Source organism: Molothrus ater, chromosome 5 (genome assembly GCF_012460135.2).
Source record: "Molothrus ater isolate BHLD 08-10-18 breed brown headed cowbird chromosome 5, BPBGC_Mater_1.1, whole genome shotgun sequence".
Lineage (NCBI taxonomy): Eukaryota > Metazoa > Chordata > Aves > Passeriformes > Icteridae > Molothrus > Molothrus ater.
Genome location: NC_050482.2, coordinates 67,000,098 through 67,018,817, shown reverse-complemented (window position 1 = coordinate 67,018,817; position 18,720 = coordinate 67,000,098). Strand labels below are relative to the sequence as shown.

At 41.8% G+C, this 18,720-nt stretch overlaps 1 protein-coding gene across 8 annotated transcripts in view; it reads right to left on the bottom strand.

Moving 5' to 3' along the window:
* Positions 1-18,523, bottom strand: part of ERC1 (ELKS/RAB6-interacting/CAST family member 1) — a 278,215-nt gene extending 259,692 nt beyond the window's left edge. For all 8 annotated transcript variants that reach the window (XM_036400558.2, XM_036400559.2, XM_036400560.2 and 5 more), the window contains exons 1-2: positions 18,437-18,523; positions 7,460-8,293 (exon numbers count right to left, since the gene is read on the bottom strand). In XM_036400558.2, the coding sequence (XP_036256451.1) occupies positions 7,460-8,128 (669 nt within the window). In that variant the 5' untranslated portion in view covers positions 8,129-8,293; positions 18,437-18,523. The remainder of the gene's footprint in view (positions 1-7,459; positions 8,294-18,436) is intronic.
* Between the last annotated feature and the right edge of the window lie 197 nt (positions 18,524-18,720).

Sequence of the window (18,720 nt, the reverse complement as noted above, 5' to 3'; positions counted from 1 at the left end):
ATCTTTTTCCCAGGCAGCTGATCTCCATCACTTCCTTCCTCCCTCAATAAAAGTGTATTTTGTGTTACACCTGAAATTCAAAAAGTCATCACCCCACAACCTGATGTTATTTTGCTTGCTTGCAATGAACTGCCCGAGATGGTTAAAAATCTACACACTGCCTTCAAATTAATTTTGATGTTGTGAAATCAAATTCTGGAAGAACCTAACTGCCTCCAGCCAGCTGCTCACCCTTGTTGGCTTATACTATTGATTTTCCAAAACAGTGATAACAATCATTAGATTTTGAAAGCAGTCCTTAACAGGAATTGCATGCAGCACAGAGCAGCAAGGACTTCATTTTTCCCTGTTTTAAGGGAATCCTGGACCTCTAGCTCCCACTCAGGGACAAGCAAAGCAGCCCACTGCTCACACACTTTAATCATTTAAATAGCAACAGGATTAAGAAGTAATACATAAATTAATTTTAAAATCTTGTACACAGCTCAACAAACAGCTTAAAAGCAACAAGCTCTTTAGGTTTACTGATGATTGTACACTACTTAGCATTCCAGTTTACAAACCAAGCTGCTAAAATTAAACTGAAGAAGGCAGTCACATGGTATTTATTCCTGTCACTGTTCTACATAAGTTTAACTCCTCTGATTTCCAAAGCAATGATCACTAGAAAAAGCCATAATGGTGTTCTGTGCCAGTATTTTGGCACCTGATCATGCTCATTTTGGGGAGCACACATGCATAACACGACTATTTCATGCTTTTGGGGGGCTGGGGATTCTTTTTTTGATTGGTTGGTTTTGGAGTTTGAGTTGGGATTTTTTTTTTTTGGGAGGGGTAGTTTGTTTGGGATTGTTTTTTCTTTAAAGAATACAATCTCTTCCTAGGGTGAATCCCTAAAAAGGCTTTCTTAGTGGAGGCCAACTGATAAAAAATTGGATTATCACAAGATCTCTTCAAATACTGATCTAGATATTGATAGAAGATCCTTTCTTGCTTTTCTTTATGGTTTAAATGCCAATACTGCCTTAGCAATTGCAAAACATTATGTATATTGGAATGCCTCAATCTCCCCCAAATAGCACAGAAGTTTTTAGTGTTTAATCCAAGGTTATTAATAGGAAAAAGAAGTAGAGCTCTCTTAGGATATTTAATACCCTTTGGAAGCAAAATCATCACTACATAAAGGAGGGGTTTTTGGTGATTTACAAAGATCTCTCAGTTCACTTTGCAAAACCTTGAGTTGCTACCTGCCTCTCAAGGCTGGCAATATAACCAAACACCCCCTCCTGCTTCACAGTCCAAGGTGATGCTACTGCAAGCACTAAGCAAATCACTTAGACAGAACAAACTGGTATCACCACAGAAGGAAGCTAAATACACTTTGTCCTTGTATTTTTTTTCCACTACAGATGGTGACTCTGACCTTTCCAAGAGAACCAATATCAATCTGAAAATACTATGCAAAAATGTAATTATGTAGACCTTGTGGGTTATAAAACTAAGTTTTGCTGAAAAGACTTTCGTTTCAAGGTCTACTGCTTGTTATTCTCAGACAAAAAAATGGAGATATAATTATGATCCACTACATTTAACAGATGCGGCCATTTTTCCGTGTGTTCAACAGATTATGTCAAAAATTATACAGAAGAACTACAAAGCATTATCCATTCAAGGGGAAAAAAGTGTAATCCTCAACAGCTATGCTACCTGCTGGCAAGCAGCTGTAATCTGATTTCTGTCAAGATGTCAAATCACCACAAATCACTAGTGAAAACACAGTGCTGTTTCATTGTGTCCCCTAAACACAAGTGTATACAGAAAATATATTCAGAGGAGATCTATACTGGAACATCTCAAGCACAACCAAGTGCATTCCCTTATTCCTCTCCTGCCAGCTGAGCCTAAGTGTCATTTCACAATGTCTTTTCTTCAATTACTAGTGCAGACAGCTGACATCACTGCTCTTCATGAGTTATCAAACACACTGACTACTTTCAGAGTACAGAAATATCCCCTCTAAACTCTTTTGGTCTCTAGCTTTTATCTCAGAGCATACATATACACAAATAATTATCCTAAATACAAAAGTTCCTCTGCCTTACTAATGTCTTAAGAATTAAATGGACTGTTAACTGTATCCTAGAAATCTACTTTGCTGAAAAAAAAACCCTATTCTTTCCAACTAACAGTTGAGTCAGGGTGGCCCTCTCTGCTGACCATCTTCCTATCTCTGAGGCTTTCTAGTATCAAGAGTTTTAAAAAGCTCTATTTCAGTTTTTGGTCCTGAGGCACACCCGAAAGATGGACAGCACAACTACAACCTTTTTTCCATGGCCTGGCAGTTCCACCCAAAGTGCTCCTCTCCTTTCTACTTAAATCAATACCAGGTAGAGTATGAGACACACGAGAATGCTGGATTTGGCATGGTAAAGCTGTAACATCAGCAGAAATTACCTGTAATGGAGGAGCACCTCTGCACTATTGCCATCATCTATCATTGTTAAATGTTCACTGGGTGACTAAGAAAGAGGAAGCCTTACACAGTTTCAAGCTACCTAGTTCATATTTTAGAAAGCAAGAACACTTAAAGGAAAAAAATACTAACTCAAACCCCATAAATAGAACAGTGCTGAAAGGAACAAAGGCTTCTAGAGAAACACAGCATTACAGACAAGACTCTTCAGGAATATAAACACCAAATGGTGCAATAACACACTGCCACCCTAGTTAGGAGTCTAGTATCTGAACAGACTCAATACATATTAGAGAAAGAATTATAGCAGAGAGACTGCTCTAAGTTCTGCAGAATTTGAAGTAATCCCTGCTCCAGCTTAACAGCAAGAAAAGCACAGTTAAATTACTAAGTTCAACAGCACCACTGATGTCACCTGTTTCATTCCAAGCTGCTTTTAAGTTGGTAGTATTCCCCTTGTACGTTTAATGGATCAAGCAGAGAGCAGCTGTTCAGCCTATGCTACAGCTCAAAGCAACACAAGGTATTAGATCCCACCTCTAGAGGAAACATGGGACAAAAGGAGCCTTGGGGAATATAGATAACCACAAAATGTCTAGTTTTATTTCCTTACAGAATTGAAAAAAAGACAGAACACAGGGTGTTCTCTTGGGTGATCACAAGACAACTTCTGAGGTCATTATAAAGTGCTGCAACTTGATAAATGCTTCAGATACCAAGCACTCTTGAGGAGGTAGTTTTGAGTTATTCTGAAAGAGAATTGAATTATAATTTCATGCTGCAGCTGGGGAGTGACAGAAGGAACCTTAAAGCTGGCAGAAATCTAGAGAGCCAACAGGCATCTGCCACTGAAGGAATTATTTAAATGCAGTGCTCTGGGATACAGAGAATGCCTTTAAGCAACGCCTATGGAACCATACATTGCACAATTAAACACCCAGAATGGAAGAAAGCTTCATTTTCTAACAATGAAGAACCAGCTCAGGAATGGGGCTAGTAATAGAATGACACAGTACTAAGACATATCAAAAGTTTTAATACATAATTAAAAAAAAAAATAAACCAATGAAGAAGTGAGAATCAATCTGATTTTCAGAGAAAGAATGTATACTCATTAGAAGCTCAGTCTCATAACAGTAGCACCCAATGCATTTAAGAGCTTAACACATGGACAGCCACATTTTTGAAAATGAGATGCTCATTACACACTACTAAGAAATGGAAAATACTTCTGACTCTGGGGAATGCTGGTGAAATGCTGGAATATATCCATCACAATGAAGTACAATCTTCTTCAAGTGCTTATCCCAAGCCAGGTGAAACTCCTTTCAGAAATATTTTCTTGGTTAAACTCTCTGACTCAGACATCCAAGGTCTCTAACCACAAAAAGACCACAGAAATGCATCAAAGTAAAAAGATGTTTTCAGCAGTACCACACTATTTTAGCTGAAACATAAATCTGATCTTAAAAGTAGATCAGTTAAATGTGGAAATTTCAGTGCAGGGCGTTAGACATCAAATTTGCATTGCACTACTTATTTTAAGGCACAATCACCTTGTCATAAGCAAGTTTCAACTGAGAGGAACTCCTCTGTCCTTGAGTTTCACATCACCCCATCACTGCCCAGTATCTAGGCAAATTATTTCTGTTGTGGTGCAAAACACACTCACTGTCTTTTCTTTCCTCTGATGAAGAGGTTTCCAGGGAACCTTTAAACCACACACACTAAAAAAAATTAGTTTTCAACTCAGAAAAATACAGCTCCCACTAAAGCATTTAGAGAGTGTCACCATGCCAAAACCAAGCTCCTGTTTACTGGTTTCATCAATTTCTCCTTGAATATGCATGGGTTTGCATAACTGAGCAATCATTTGCACTTTCCTCTGGGTTTCTTGTGAAGAATGACTGGGTAAGTCATCCACACTGCACTGAAAACTGCCGTGTTTTTCCAAGAACCTAGGTTAACTACAGGAATACTTCCCATGTTTGCTTTTGAGCTCTTCAAAGTGAGCTCTCAGTGACATTCCCCATTTATGTAAAGAAAGGATTTTCTGTCTCTTCAGGATCAGTAACAAAGGATGGAAATAAAGCTCCACTCCCCAGCTGCAGCATTTGCTCAGAGCATCTGATGAATCCAGCTGTGCTGCAACACAACTGGGCAAGCATGCCCACCCAGGTGAGAGCCACAGAGAGAACATGTGCATGGCATTCTCAGGATTATATCCAAGATAACCCTCCTGCCTAGTGCCCCCAGAGGACAACCAAAAGGCTGTGACTGACTGCCTCAGGACAGGCAGCATGCTCTTTCATCCCCTCACTCCTTCTCTGAGCTTTACTGAACCTGGAAAATGTCCTGGAAATCAATAAGCAATACAATTATTGAGACAGGAAAGAAAACTCAAAAAGATGCATTTACTCATAGAAGGCTGAGGTAGCAACCAACCAGGGCTCACATTTTCAGGTACTTTTAACAACTCCCAAACCCAAGGGGCAATTCAATCACTCAAGCTGAGGTGACAAGAACAGCAATACAATCAGGGACAATCAAGTGTGTGTAGCAGAATAAAGAGCCACGACCACAGGAAAGAGATTGAGATGACTATCAGATAATGGTATGAGTCAGCCAGCATCTTGGCTCCATGAGTTGAGTCGATTTTAAACAATACAACTGGTCTGAGATAAACTTTATATAAAGCACAAGTACTACACGTGCAAGAACTGTTTTTTAAAATGTGACGTGCTGAAATACTCATAACTAAGTCTAAAACTCCTGTTCCTGCAATTATACTGGAACTCATTTTAGAAGGAGGCTGAAGAGGTAATGAAGATATTTTTTGGTCCCCCAACACATCTGGGAAATTCCTTGTTCAGAGTCTAAACAGAGACGTCTGTTTAATTAGAGAAAATCCTATTAAACTGATCTTCCACGTGAAGGGCTGAAGTGACCAACTCCAGAATGGTATAAAAGACACAGTAAATTCAGAATTTAATTAGAACACACTGTTAGCTAACTATAATCTATTAATTAGCATTCTTAGTTTTTTTACAGCTCAATGCAATAATACCCATTTACTTTTAAATTGCACCCTTCTTACTTTTGGACCAAAGTTATACAATTCTACCAGTGTGGTAGTAATTACAGTGATTGCCTAGAGAACAGCAGCCTAGAAATATCTGTAAATGTTTAATTAGGGGATAAAGGAAAGACAAAGGGAAAAAAAAATCTAAGAGAAATCACTATTCTCAACTGTATTCATATTTAGTACTTGCTTAATCAATTTTAAACCATATATTCATGGCATTTTTCTTGCAAGATTTCCAAAGCATTCTCAAATGTCAAAATTTATTTCAGAAAAAATATTATTGTATTCCAAGACAGTCTCTTCAATATGAAAACAGGGCCAAAAATGAGAAGAATTTAAGAACTAAAAGACTTACCTGCAACTGAAATACAAAGAACACCAGAAAAGTTGAGTGATTGGTACTCCAGGTATTTGTTATCCTAGTACTGCACCATTATAACTAAAATTTTCATTACGTTACTGCTTCTAAACAAATCCTATCTTTGCAATAAAAATTACTTTACTTCAGGTTTTCTACATTCCAAGATGACATAAGTAAATGAAGACAAAGTGTCACACACCTTAACAAGTCCCATTGTTAAGAATACAGCTATAAAGCTAAATGACAAGTTCATTAAATGATTTCATACTATCTCAGGGAAAGCAACTTATTTTCTTCAAGCTCTTTAAAAAGTGAAAAGAAAACTGCAGACAGGTTCAGTGTAGTAGACGAATCAGTAACCAAAAGAAATTTACTATTTAAGACAGGCTACCTGAAAGCAGAGTACAACAAGCAGTACCCTTTTCCTTCAGCATTTCCCTCTCTCCTTCACCTTCCAAAGCAATCTTACAGAAAGCATTGCCTAAAATATCAACTGTACCCTAAAAGCTACAAGAACATGGTCACATTTGAATTATGGAAACTTTCATTAAACGTGCTTGGATACTTAAAAAGCTCAATAGGGAAAGTAATTTTGTCATGATGAAAGCTGACTTACATTTCAGGGAACTTCTGGAGTTGGACACTGGGTCTGTTTTCCATAAGAAAAATGAGGTTTTTTACCTGACAGTCCAGAGAGGTGCTGAACCCACATTTGGCCAGAAACAACTAAACAGGAGGACACTCATTCAAAGACAAATATTTACTTCAGGACTAAGGAGCTTTAGGTGGAAGAACTTTAAAAAAGCTTTTAATCAGTAGAACTGACTACAAAGACACCTCAATTTTAATCAGCTTCTGAGTTTTATTTTAATTTGGAGATGCTTTTAAGATGCACAAGACCTAAGACCTAGACACCTGAGAATCTGTGTTCTTCTGCCTATTCTGTAACTGGCCAGACCACTACAAAAAACCCAAAACTGTAGGGTGCTTTAGGATAGTTGCATAACAAGATATGCACAGTTTATGAACAAAAAGAATAGCAAGCATGTATTTAACAGTGCTATTTAAATGTAGCCAAGAACAGAATTTATATCTGTTTGTGAAAACTGCAGGTCTGGACATTTTAGCTCTAAATACCAGTGAGTGTAACTTCAACTTTGTTTTTAATGGCAATCTGTCAGCATTCAGCAACAGTGCAGTTATACTGGGGGGTCAGCAGTTAGTACATTCTGCATCTAAGAGAACACTTCAAGAGGTAAACAGCACAAAAATATTAATTATCAACAGAATAAATACTTCCAAAAGGAAACCAAGTGGTAACCATCAATCCTAGGGGAAAAATACACACAACACAAAAAGGAAAAATGAGCACTCAAGGTAATTCACAAGTCTGACAAGAAACATCTAAAAACGGGCTTGCAAGCTGAAAACACATCTTACCCACATCAATTACCCAAGAAAATCACCAATCTAATTCAGCTGCTTAAATTCATTTAATCATGCTACCACACTAACACAGCAGTGACATTAGATGACATACCTGGTTTTCTTCTTGCAAAACCCTATATTGTTCCTTCCAAATGGTGATTTTTGAAGCTTCATCCTTCCTCAGAGCTCTCTCCTTTTTGAGCTCAGGACTCCAGAAGGTCTTGATGCTGTTCATGGAAGAACTCAGCTTGCTTTCCTTCACCTCCACGTCCTTGCGGAGCAGATCGTTTTCCCTCAGCACCTCCTTGAGCTGCGTCTGCAGGTCCATGATGGTGTTGTCCCTGGCCTGGCGCAGCGAGTGAGGCACGGTGGATGCCATGCTCACTGGGGGCAGATGGTGCTCTCCAAATGCAATGGTATCGCTGGCAACTCCGCTGGTGGCAATGTTAGGGCTGCTGCCCATGGCAGTCATGCGAACGCCGTAAGGCAGCCGCCCTCCCGACCGGCCCAGGGTCATGGTGCTCTTCGGGGTGTCCGCGCCCACGTTCTCGTGGTCGCTCAGGTACATGGGGCCGGACGTGGCGTAGGCAGCATTTAAGGACTGAATGTTCTCCATAGAAAGGGTTTTGCCACTGCCACCCCCAGTACTGCTCCCCGAGCTGCCCCCCGTGCTGTTGGTTCGCCGGTGGCCCAGGCGAGGCGAGCGCGGCAGCCGCGGCGAGCGCCCCGGGCTCTGCGTGCTGGGCTCCACCTTGCCCACGGAACGAGCACTTCCATACATGGTCAAGCTGGTGGTGTGAGGCAATCAGATAGGCAAAAATCAGGAATGAGAGAATTCCTGGTAAGCTCTTCAATAGTAATAAGTCAACTTAAGGCCAATCACAACTTGTAACAGATCTGGTTGTCCATCTCTGAAGTCATGTGCTCACGGTGTTCAGGACCATATCTGTATCAATAAGAATAACATATTAAAATCTACATCAATAAAAATAACACATTAAATACCTAGTTTATCACCAAACATTTGTCCTACATTAGAATATATTCTCCTATATTTATAGTTCTCCAGTGTTTTTCAGTTCCTCCTAATAAAAAAAGCAATGTTTTATTTAAACCCTTATATTTAAACTCAAAAAGAAACTTCTATTCTTGCTTTTCTATTGTTATATTCTCACAGCAAAGAGGAAAGGAAAAGAGAATCCATCAATCTTCAAGCCATAATTTTGTTGGCGATGGCAAAACCCTTCGGATGCCATCTCATCTTTCTTCCTACTTCTAACTGGCCCTAATGCTTCACCTGTTACCTTTCTGAGTGAGAGAGAATCAAAATTCTAAAACCACTCAGTAGTTCATCTTTCCTTCAAGCACTGCCAGCTTCCATAGGACACGGTTTCGAAACTCTTGTGTTGTGAAATCATCCTGCAAATGGGAAGGCAGGACAGACTGATGCGACTGACCATGATCTCAACCAGAAGGTTCCTTAGCACTGCTGTCAGCCCCACTTCAAATGCAGAAATCAGAACCAAAACCAACAATAATCATGAAATCATTACTGACCACACAACTTCAGCAAGCACAGATGCAAATCTGAATAGGAGCAATGACCCAGCAATGAGACCAACGAGGTTAAGGGGAACAAAAGAATCATAGCTCCACTGAAAAGTGGTTCTAGACTCTTATTTTCTCCCAAACTAAATGTAACTTATATCTTTGTTCAGGTTAAGAAAATATTTTGATTGAAATATACTTATTAACCAGCTGAGATTAATTCCATCAAATAATATTTCAACAGCAGGGACCACTTAAAACACAGAACAGTTTGACATCATCCTGTTGCTGTTCCTTCTCCCCTCTGCTTTTTCTTTAAATACAGACTCTGGTGGCATATGCAAGAGAATTCCTTATTTTTGCAGTGCAATATGATGCAGTAGTACAAGCACTGGCAGGAAACTCTTTAGCACAGGGACTCTGGGCTGGGATCATGTCAATAGCCAAGATCTAGCAGAGAAGCAAAAAACGTAACTAAACTACAGCACTGTAAAATTATCCCACTATACAGTTCTCACTTTTTTTCCTCCACTGTTTTTTTCCAGTGTAGACTATTTCATGTTACTGCTGGGCCCAACTGAAATCAGAACTAGAACACTGAAACATTCCAGATCCCATCAGATGAAAGAATACCAGCCAGTGTCCAAGGAGCAGCAGCATCTCATGTATCCCAACATCTTGCCTTTCACACCAGCTCTCATCTACCTGCCCCTTCTGCTCAGAAGTCAGGTTTGCCAGATATTAGGAATGAATTTCTCCAAATCAGCATGTTTGTGAGATAACTGGGCAAACAGGTTAAAGATTGGGTTTAAAACAGGGATACACTTCCAAAAGAAATTGTAGAAACAGTGCAAGTGGGTGGAAGGAAGTGATTAAAAAAGAATATTGCAAAAAATACTGGAAAAGGGTAGAAAGAAAAAAAGTAAAATCCAGGAAGAAAACATAGAGCATTTTTTACCTTTCTGAATAAGTTAGTATAGGAAAAGATGCAACAAGAAATAGCTCCAAAATGTTTAGCTTAATCTTAAACTTTAAATGGAAAAGAAGGCCAGGGTAAGCCAGCATTTCATCAATTTCACACAATTTCATAGATGATACAATGGCATGAGGAATTTTACAAAGCTTATGGAAATTGATACCGCTTTGTGAGCAGTTCTCAAGATGTTCAAGTGCTCACTGTGGTTTTTTTTTTTTAAATGACAAGAAAAGCTAGCAACAATATTGCTACAGAATATTTTAGAGCACATAAATAAAGAAGAACTGGCCAAGGAAAAACAGCCACCAGCATTAACTGAAATTATCTGCCAAAGCAACACCTACAGATGTATTTTTTAATACAAGTTACATTTCTTCTATTTCTACTACATATCTTTATGCAAAACAGTACAGAAATATAAACTATGCAACAAAGTGTACAGTGTTACACTGAAGTTGCTTCAATAAGCAAGACACTGTGCCCCAGATCTAGAAGAAAAACACTTTTTCCAAACAGAAAGGCTATTTCAGACTAGCCTCACTGTTTGAGATATCAAAATGCTAAAAATGCTGCTGTGACACCACTTGAGCACTCAAAACAAGTCAGATGTGATTTCTTAGACACTGCATAAAGTACATTCCACTGAGAGCTTGCATTCATTAGGATTCTCCTGAAAATGAATCCAAATCACAGCACTTAATCCACTTGCTGTAAAGTCACCGCAGTACATCAGGGCAAACACTCATTAACAGCTTCAGATGAGTTTAAATCAAACCAAAAGATGAGAATTATGAGTGTTTCAGTTAAAGGACTTCACCCCAAAACCACTAAGTTTAAAATCTGATAGAAGCACATCACTGTTGCACACAGAAGAATCACCTGGTGAAGTCCTTAGCAAGACACCAGAGGATATCAAAAGGTTTTAGATAATTTCTAAAGAGCTCCTCACCCTCAACATGGACAATGCCATGAAGAAGTGCCATGGAGAACTGCCTTCTCCTTGCATCAGCAAACATTTTGTTAAACTCTGAATATTTCCAACAAATGGGAGTGGCTGCTATCCTTGGGAGAAAAGCAGCCCCCAGGCAGCAGAGAGGAGCTGATACCTCTGCAGGTGCTGTGCAGGAACCATCCCCAGCCATCCTGGGCAAGCAGGGGAGCCCTCACCACCTCAGCTGGAAACACCAGTCCTGTGCTCACCCAGCTCTAAGCTTTGATCCACAGGCAGGCACCATCCCCTCTGCTACTCCAGAAACATCAAATAACTCAAGCCATCAAAGCCAAGGGCTAGAATGAGCTGTTGATCAGGGTAATGGGAAGGATTCCCAGAGCTGGCACAGCTGAAACTCAGGGAGAAGAACTCTGTTACTGCTGCCATGCATTACACTGCACTCAGGTTTCACTCAAAAGCAGCAGATTGAGATGAAAAGTTGTCTTTGGAAACAAGCAAACATGACCCTCCAGGATTCTCCTTGAAATGACAACTTTCACTTACACCACTGGTAGACCTTAAAATTGTGAAGATTCCAGTATTAACTAAATACATCTTTCCACACACGCAGCCAGTTTCAGTATTTCTACTGGCACAGATTTACCACAGTTCAAGATCAAAAAGAAATTACAAGATAAATCTTAACTCTTCTATTTTCCCCCTATTTTTTTCCTAGTAGCATTATCACTGACCATATCACTTTGTTGTAGAAGCAGATATTACACTTCATAGAAATTACAGTTAACACCAAGAAAAAAAAATCTTCCACCGTGAAAACAGCAAAGTGAGGGAAGTAAAAAAAAAAAAATTCTTTTTTGCAGTACCAATTAATCAGGAAGAAGAAAGAATTCCAGTTTCCCTCCCAAAGCCCCAGCAAAAGTACATGGAAGATCTCTTCCAGATAACACCACAACCAGAAAAGTTAGTTTTTCAATATTCTGACTCACACTAGCATTTTACTGGGAGTCTCACAAGTATGGTCTCTTATCTTCCATGGGACCAACATGCAGCACTGTTACTATTTTCCTCTTCTACTGAGACTAAATTTAGTCACAAATAAATCATCCCTTAACTGTACAAGATGGTGATAACCACAAGGAACAATGTCCAACTGTGAATGTATTAAATGTATGAACCCTCTTCCCCTGGAAAATTCTCCTGTTGATTTCAAAAACCTTTGTTTTTTCTGCCAATATAAGAACCCTTACCCAGGATTACAGAAAAACAAACAAAAAAGACACTCTAAACATAAAGAGCTTAAAAAAACAAAACAGTTTTTGTCTAGGTTTAGCACTGTTTTGGGATTAGCACTGAAGCAAGTGCTAAACCATTTTTCCTCAAGATAGCTTGCAGAACTATACAATTATGAAACAAAATTCTCTTGTTCACTGTTCATTAATAGAACAAAAACTTCAAAGAGCATCCTATATGCAAACCAATTTAAAAAAAAATTAAAAGTATCACATCAGCCCAAGTAAAAACTTTCTATGTATATTTATATATATTTAAATTGGCAGAGCACCTTTGCAGGCACAAAGACCTGAGCTGCTTTCACATAAGTTGAAAATGCTATCTAGTGATTATGGAAAAACTTGTAAGAAATACAATCAGAAAAAGAACAGGCAAGAATTACACAATATTGCAGAAAAAGGTTTAGAAAAGGACAGTTATGAACACATTTTCTGTATTAAAATTTTAAAACAGGTAACATCACATCCTGCTTGAAGTGCCAGCTAAGAAAAATGTCTTCTCAGGTCACAGGTGACTGTCCAAAAGCACTCAGGGGCAGACAACATTAACCATGGAAAATGTTTATAATCTGGCAGCAGACATTGAAATGTACTGCAGTGCAACCTGTAGCCAACTCAAATCCACCTGTTTCACTACAACAGCTTAGTCCCAGGCAGTGAAAAGCAATGGAGAACCCAGCTTCCCTCAGAGCATGCCAGGAGCAGAACCTGGCATGCTAAAAGAACAGTAAAAAGCCACCTGCGCAAATTCATGGAGATTTATTTGCAAGGCAGTTGTGGCATGAGAGAGGGCAGGAACAGGAACATGAGTCTTGTCAAAAGCTCTAGTGGTCTCAATAAAAGCTATATTGGGACATAGTAGAAATGTAAGTAATTCTGGAGGGATCTCTTGAATATCAAACTTCAGTATGAAGAATCCAATAAAATGAGATGTGTTCAGCAGTGCTGTCACACTCAGCCCCTACACCTAATATTTTATGTGAACCAGTGGGTCAGAGGGCAGGTGTTCCTGTCTGCAGCTGACAGAACACAGAAAATTCATTGGAAAAAAAAAAAAAAAGTTCTGTTACCTTCTGGAAAATCTCTCTGTCACATAAATTAATAATGCCTTTCATGTCTCTCACTACTCCAAGACAAACACTAATAGCCTATTAGCTACCTCCAGGTAAGCAAGCAACCAAACACACACAAACATGCTGCAGAAATACAGGGAAAATTCAGCCCACATTTTTAAAACAAAAGAATTTCAGAGTAACTCCTGCAACCTTCAGCAAGTCCTGTGAATTTCTTTGCTGCAAATTCTGTTCAGGACTGACACCAGCTGACAAACTGCAACATCTATGGAGACAATTCCTTAAGAGCATCACTGCCTGATGGTCAGGAGCAGGGCAGTGGGATCACAAAGCAGGCAGCCAAGTGCACCTCACAGCCCAGGGACCCCTCTGGAGCCTCTGAGCAGCAGAGTGAGAGCTTTCAGAACACATCCAGCTTCCAGAACACAGAATCTCCTTGCCACACTGATTCCTGAGCGCACAAGGAAAGCTTTGTATGTCAGTTTCATAATAAAAGCAAAGTCAGCTTTCACAAGAGGCATCATAATCTGATAAAGGACTGTAGCAGACACATTAGACTTCATTAACAGAGGTAGTAATTGTTCCCATTTACATCATTCACACCCAAATAGTTAATGGCAAGTAGCTACGTCTAGATTAGATGGTAGGACAGACACTGCAGAGTAGACAGAACAGAGGGGAGGGCAGGTAGAAAAGATGGCATTCCAAACAAAGAAAAGCTTACATTCCAGTAAAACCCTGCCAGGAGTACAAACAGTGGGTGCAATGAGAGAATTGACATGATTCACAACAACAAAGAGGTCTACTGACCAAGAGAAAAAATGAATTCCTGTTACTTCCTAGCCCACCTCACACTTACAAAACCTCTGTCTGCTACATTGCTTTACACAAAAAGTGTGAAGCCCCTGTCTTTTAGGGCTATTTTGTAGATTTTAGGTTTGCCTAGTTTTGGAAGGTAAGAAGGCTCACTACTTTTCATGTTAAATTCATTACTACTTCAGACAAAAAGGACAGAAGCAAGTTTACTTTGGAAACATCAAGCCAGCCAATGCAGGACACAAGGGATTGAACCCATGGAATTCAGGGTTGTTTATCAAAATTTCCTTGTGGCCTTGAGAGCAAGAAAGCAATAATGATTAATGAAATTAAGATAGAAATAAGACACAAAAGCAACTGTTCATATTAGAACTGTCTCTCATTCCTCAAGAGCACATAAATAAATGCTGAAGCACTGCCATCTGTTTATATCCAATCCTTTTTAAAAGCTGGAGGGCATGGTGGTGGTGGTGGTGGTGCTTGTTTTATATTTTTTATATTAAATTCACCTACTTCCACATCTGCCAGGTTCCCTGACTGTAACAGAGCCTTTGTTCTGTCTCACCCAACACAAGATGTGAATTGATACACTCTCCCCCACACATATAGACAGAGAAACCTTCCCAGAAAAGCATCTCAGAAACCCCCAAAAATCTTCAGGTGACTTTGACATATTAAAAAAATATGTTTTGTAAAAGGCAGGTCATCAACCCTGACCCTAACAGTTTCAGGGAAAAAAAAACCAGCATTCATTTGTCATGGGAGCATTTTATTTCTAAACAGGAAGTGACATTCCTGTTAAACACTTCTTACATCTGAAAGGTCAGCAGGAATGGCACCACAGAACATGGAAACATCTTCATTCCCTGTCCTTTTTAGACACCTTTCTGTTTCCCATTCCTACAAGGTATCCCATCCAGCAAAAACCACCTGCAATTGAGAGCCAGAAATATTCATCCATTCATTCATTCATCAGTTTCCTAGTTATTTCTTCCCCACACGTACACAATTCCTTTCAGGGGGATCCACTTACTCAGCAAGGAGGACCTAACACAGCACATGCTCTGTTCTGCTCCACAGCACTTTCTCTGCAAAAGCAGCTTTAACTGACACAAAATTTTGTTTCTTATAATACCCATAAGTCTGGATAGCAGCATAAAGGGTCTGCTGTCATCATCACAGTCCCCTTTCTTCCATCTCCTTTCCCAAACAAAGAAGACCACAAAAAAAGGCTTGTTACTATTATAATAAATATATATATTTCAGCTGAACCTTTATTTATTCATGTGTAGGGAGTCTGGCTAGGTGCACCAGGATTTCTTTTGTGCAATGACTGGGACATAATTATAAGTCTCTAAATTTAAAGCAGATGTGAAGAAAAAAAGAAATCACCATGTGCCCTTTTTAAAGGCAAAACACAAAAAGCAACAGGTATCAGAACTCCAACATATCTCTTTCATCACACATATCACTTCCTAGGGATAAACTGATTAAATTAACCCTGACTCTTCAAATTATGTAGAAGATTGAAGACTTGTGAATGTTAATTTTCTGTCACTGTATGGCTGAAGAGTTTATAGGCTCATTTCAGAGTATAAAGTCAGTAAATACTTTGTGTTTTTATCCATGGCTGTTTCTCTCTTTCCCACAGGTGGCGTGCAACCAACAACCCACTTCCCAGGAGCAGAAACAAAATGTTCAAAGCACTAAAGACATTTCAGAAGTGCCTAGAAGCACTAGTGAACCCATGCAGCCAGCCAGCCCAAAGTCACCATGGGCAACATCGCAGTGCAAGGCAAAGCATGCTCCAGCTGCAGAAATTCCATCATAATCTCACCCTGACAACAACCATATTGACATAACCCACGTGCTACAAAACACCACTACTGCTCCATCAGCAGGGATTTCCTAGGACCTCCTGCTCCACTCCTGCATGCCAGAGTTAAAACTCTTGGCTTAAAGAGCAATGGCCAGAGCCCTCCTCACCACACTGGCCACCCTCTTGCAGCAGGGTGGCCAGCAGCAAGGGGCAAGAACCCACACTGTGGGTTTAGTCCTTTTATTTAAAAAGCCACATCCATCCCTCCACACTTGTATTTCTGACCAAACCATATTCAGCTAAAACAAGCCAGACCCTCCAAATATAACACAATTCTCCAGTGGCTTAGGCAGGTAAGGGCTGTAACAAAATTCTCACCCTAGAGAGGTTTTCAGGCTTGCAGAGAGGGAGGGGTGAGGGGATGAGAGATAACAATGGGAGAGTATCCTGCTTCACAAAGTAAGGAATAGGGGCAAGGAACTCCAGCACTGGTGACAATAGCATGGTGAAATACTTCTATTCACCATACAACTGCTACCAGGAACTGAGAAAGTGGCAGATTCAAAGAAAAAAAGGAAAAAAAAAAAAAAAGAAGAAAAAAAAAAAAGAAAGGAAAGAAAAAAAGTAAGAACCCACTAAATACCAAAGACCCCCTCAAAAAATAGCCACGATTTCTCTTATCACCAAGATCTGCAATTCAGTAAAAGGGAACAGGCCACATAAATACCAAACTTGCCTTTTTTGCTAATCAGTCCATTAGCCACATATTACAGATGAAAAGTTACGTGAATGGAATCTCAAAAAAAGCTCATGACAGGATCAAAAAGAATGCTAAAAATTATTAAAAACATGATGCTTTAATGTAGTCCAGAGAGCAGGTTTTCTACAGTTCAGGCTTCTGCTAACATCCCAACAGCGATTTAATTACACTTAAATTGGTTTCCCAGAAGGGTGGAAGAAGTTCAAATTATATCAAAGATTATGATAAACTCACATTTCATTCAGCAGATCCCAACCTTTTTCTAGCTGCAGCCCCTCTTACAGCCTGATGGATTCAGACAATTCCAAATTTCTGGATGATACAGTAGGCATAGACCTGACTGTTCTGGGAACTGCTGTTCTGTGATAAAAGTTCTGAACTGTGGCTCCAGAGCTGAACTACATTCAGTACAGCTGTTAACTAAATAATCACTGCTTTCATTACCGAAAAAAAATCCCCTATTTTACTACCAACTCCAGCCACAGCAGCATGGGCCAAGGTGGTGATTTCCCTCCTGTTATTCCATTTGGAATGGCTCTAAGGCTGCTGACTCACAACTGACCCTGAATTGGGGCACACATCCGAGCTGCTGCAGCTTCCAACACAAACTCCAGGACCGTGTCAGGCTGTGGCTCAGGAGGGGATGTGTGTGCAGCCACCTACGGCTGCAGACGCAATAATCTCAGGGAGCAAAGGAGGGCAGGCAGCTGGTGGAGGTGACTGCTGCAGACATCCCTGGCCATTGTTTGAGAATCACAACCAAAGCAGACAACTTTCTGTGGTTACAGCCTGTTGGATCTACAGGCTACCCAGCTACAACCACCCTGCACGATTGAACGTGGCCCCCAAACCGTGCTGGGACAAAACATAAAACACACATTGCTCTTCAGAACAATTCTATTTTTATCCGTTTGCTTTCATTCTCTCGGCTTGTGCACTGCTGCCCACCACCACCAGCAGCTCCATAGGTGTTTCTTTACATCTTTGCATCTCCCATTTCCACCGGGGCTTCCCTTTAAACCATTTCACACCGTGTCACAACCATAACATGAAACTTGCAGAGCGCATGTAACATTCCAGGTTCAATAAATCGTGTAGAAATCCTAACTAACCTTCAGAGCTCACACTCCCAACGAGACAGATGTGGAAGGGCAGCAATTCCTGACACAGGCTTCAGGATGGCAGCACGCTCAGAAACAAAGCACCGTGTCAGCTGACACTGGCTCGTAGTAGATGCAATAAAATACATTAAACTGACCAGGCAGCGCTCGCAGAGAAAACACCAAAAATCCAGCACGGCCACAAGGTCTGGGCAGCACGACACCGCTCCCCATTACCTCGCTGAGGTGACTGAGATAACAAAAGCGTGCGCTTCCCAAGGACAGGCTGAATGCAGAGGGGCGGAAAAGCCCGGCCGGGAATGCGAATGGGCAGAGCAGGAATGACCGCCCGTGCGAGGCACGGCCGAACCCCGCCCGGGCGCCGGCAGTGCCCGGCAGGACGCGGGCCCGCGGGGCGATGCGGCCGCGCTCCCGGGGCCGGACCGGGGCCGCCCCGCCCCGGGCGGTGACAGCGTGAGGGGCCCGGCGGGGAGAGGCCCCGACCCCCCCGGCCACCCCCTCCCTCCGCCCGGCCACAGCCCGCGCATCCCCGCGGGCCCGGACCCACCTGCGCTGCAGCTCCGCGGCCACAGCCCCCGCCGGACCCTGCCCGGCCGCCGCCGCAGCCCCTGCCCAGCGCGGCGACTGCTCCCGCAGCTACCGGCGCCCGCAGGCCCCGCCCCGCCCCGGGCTCCCCCCAGCGGACAGCAAGGCGCGTTAACCCGACCTCCCCCCGCCCCGAGCGCGGCCCCTCACCTGCCTGTCAGCCCGCGGGGAGGGGACGGCAGGGCAGGGCAGGGGACGGGCGAAGCTGCCCGCGCTCGGCTCCGCTCGGTTCGGCTCCGCTCGGTTCGGCTCCGCTCCGCTCCCGCCGCTTCTGCTCCGCCGCTCCCTCCCGCGCCCCCGGCGCGAGACACGCGCAGGCCCCGCCCCCCCGGCGCGCGCGCTCGCCGCGCGGGGCTTCCCTCGGCCCGGCCCTCCCCGCCCCGCCCCCGGCGCGCGTCACCGCCCGCGCGCGCCCAGCGGGGAAGTTTGGCCGC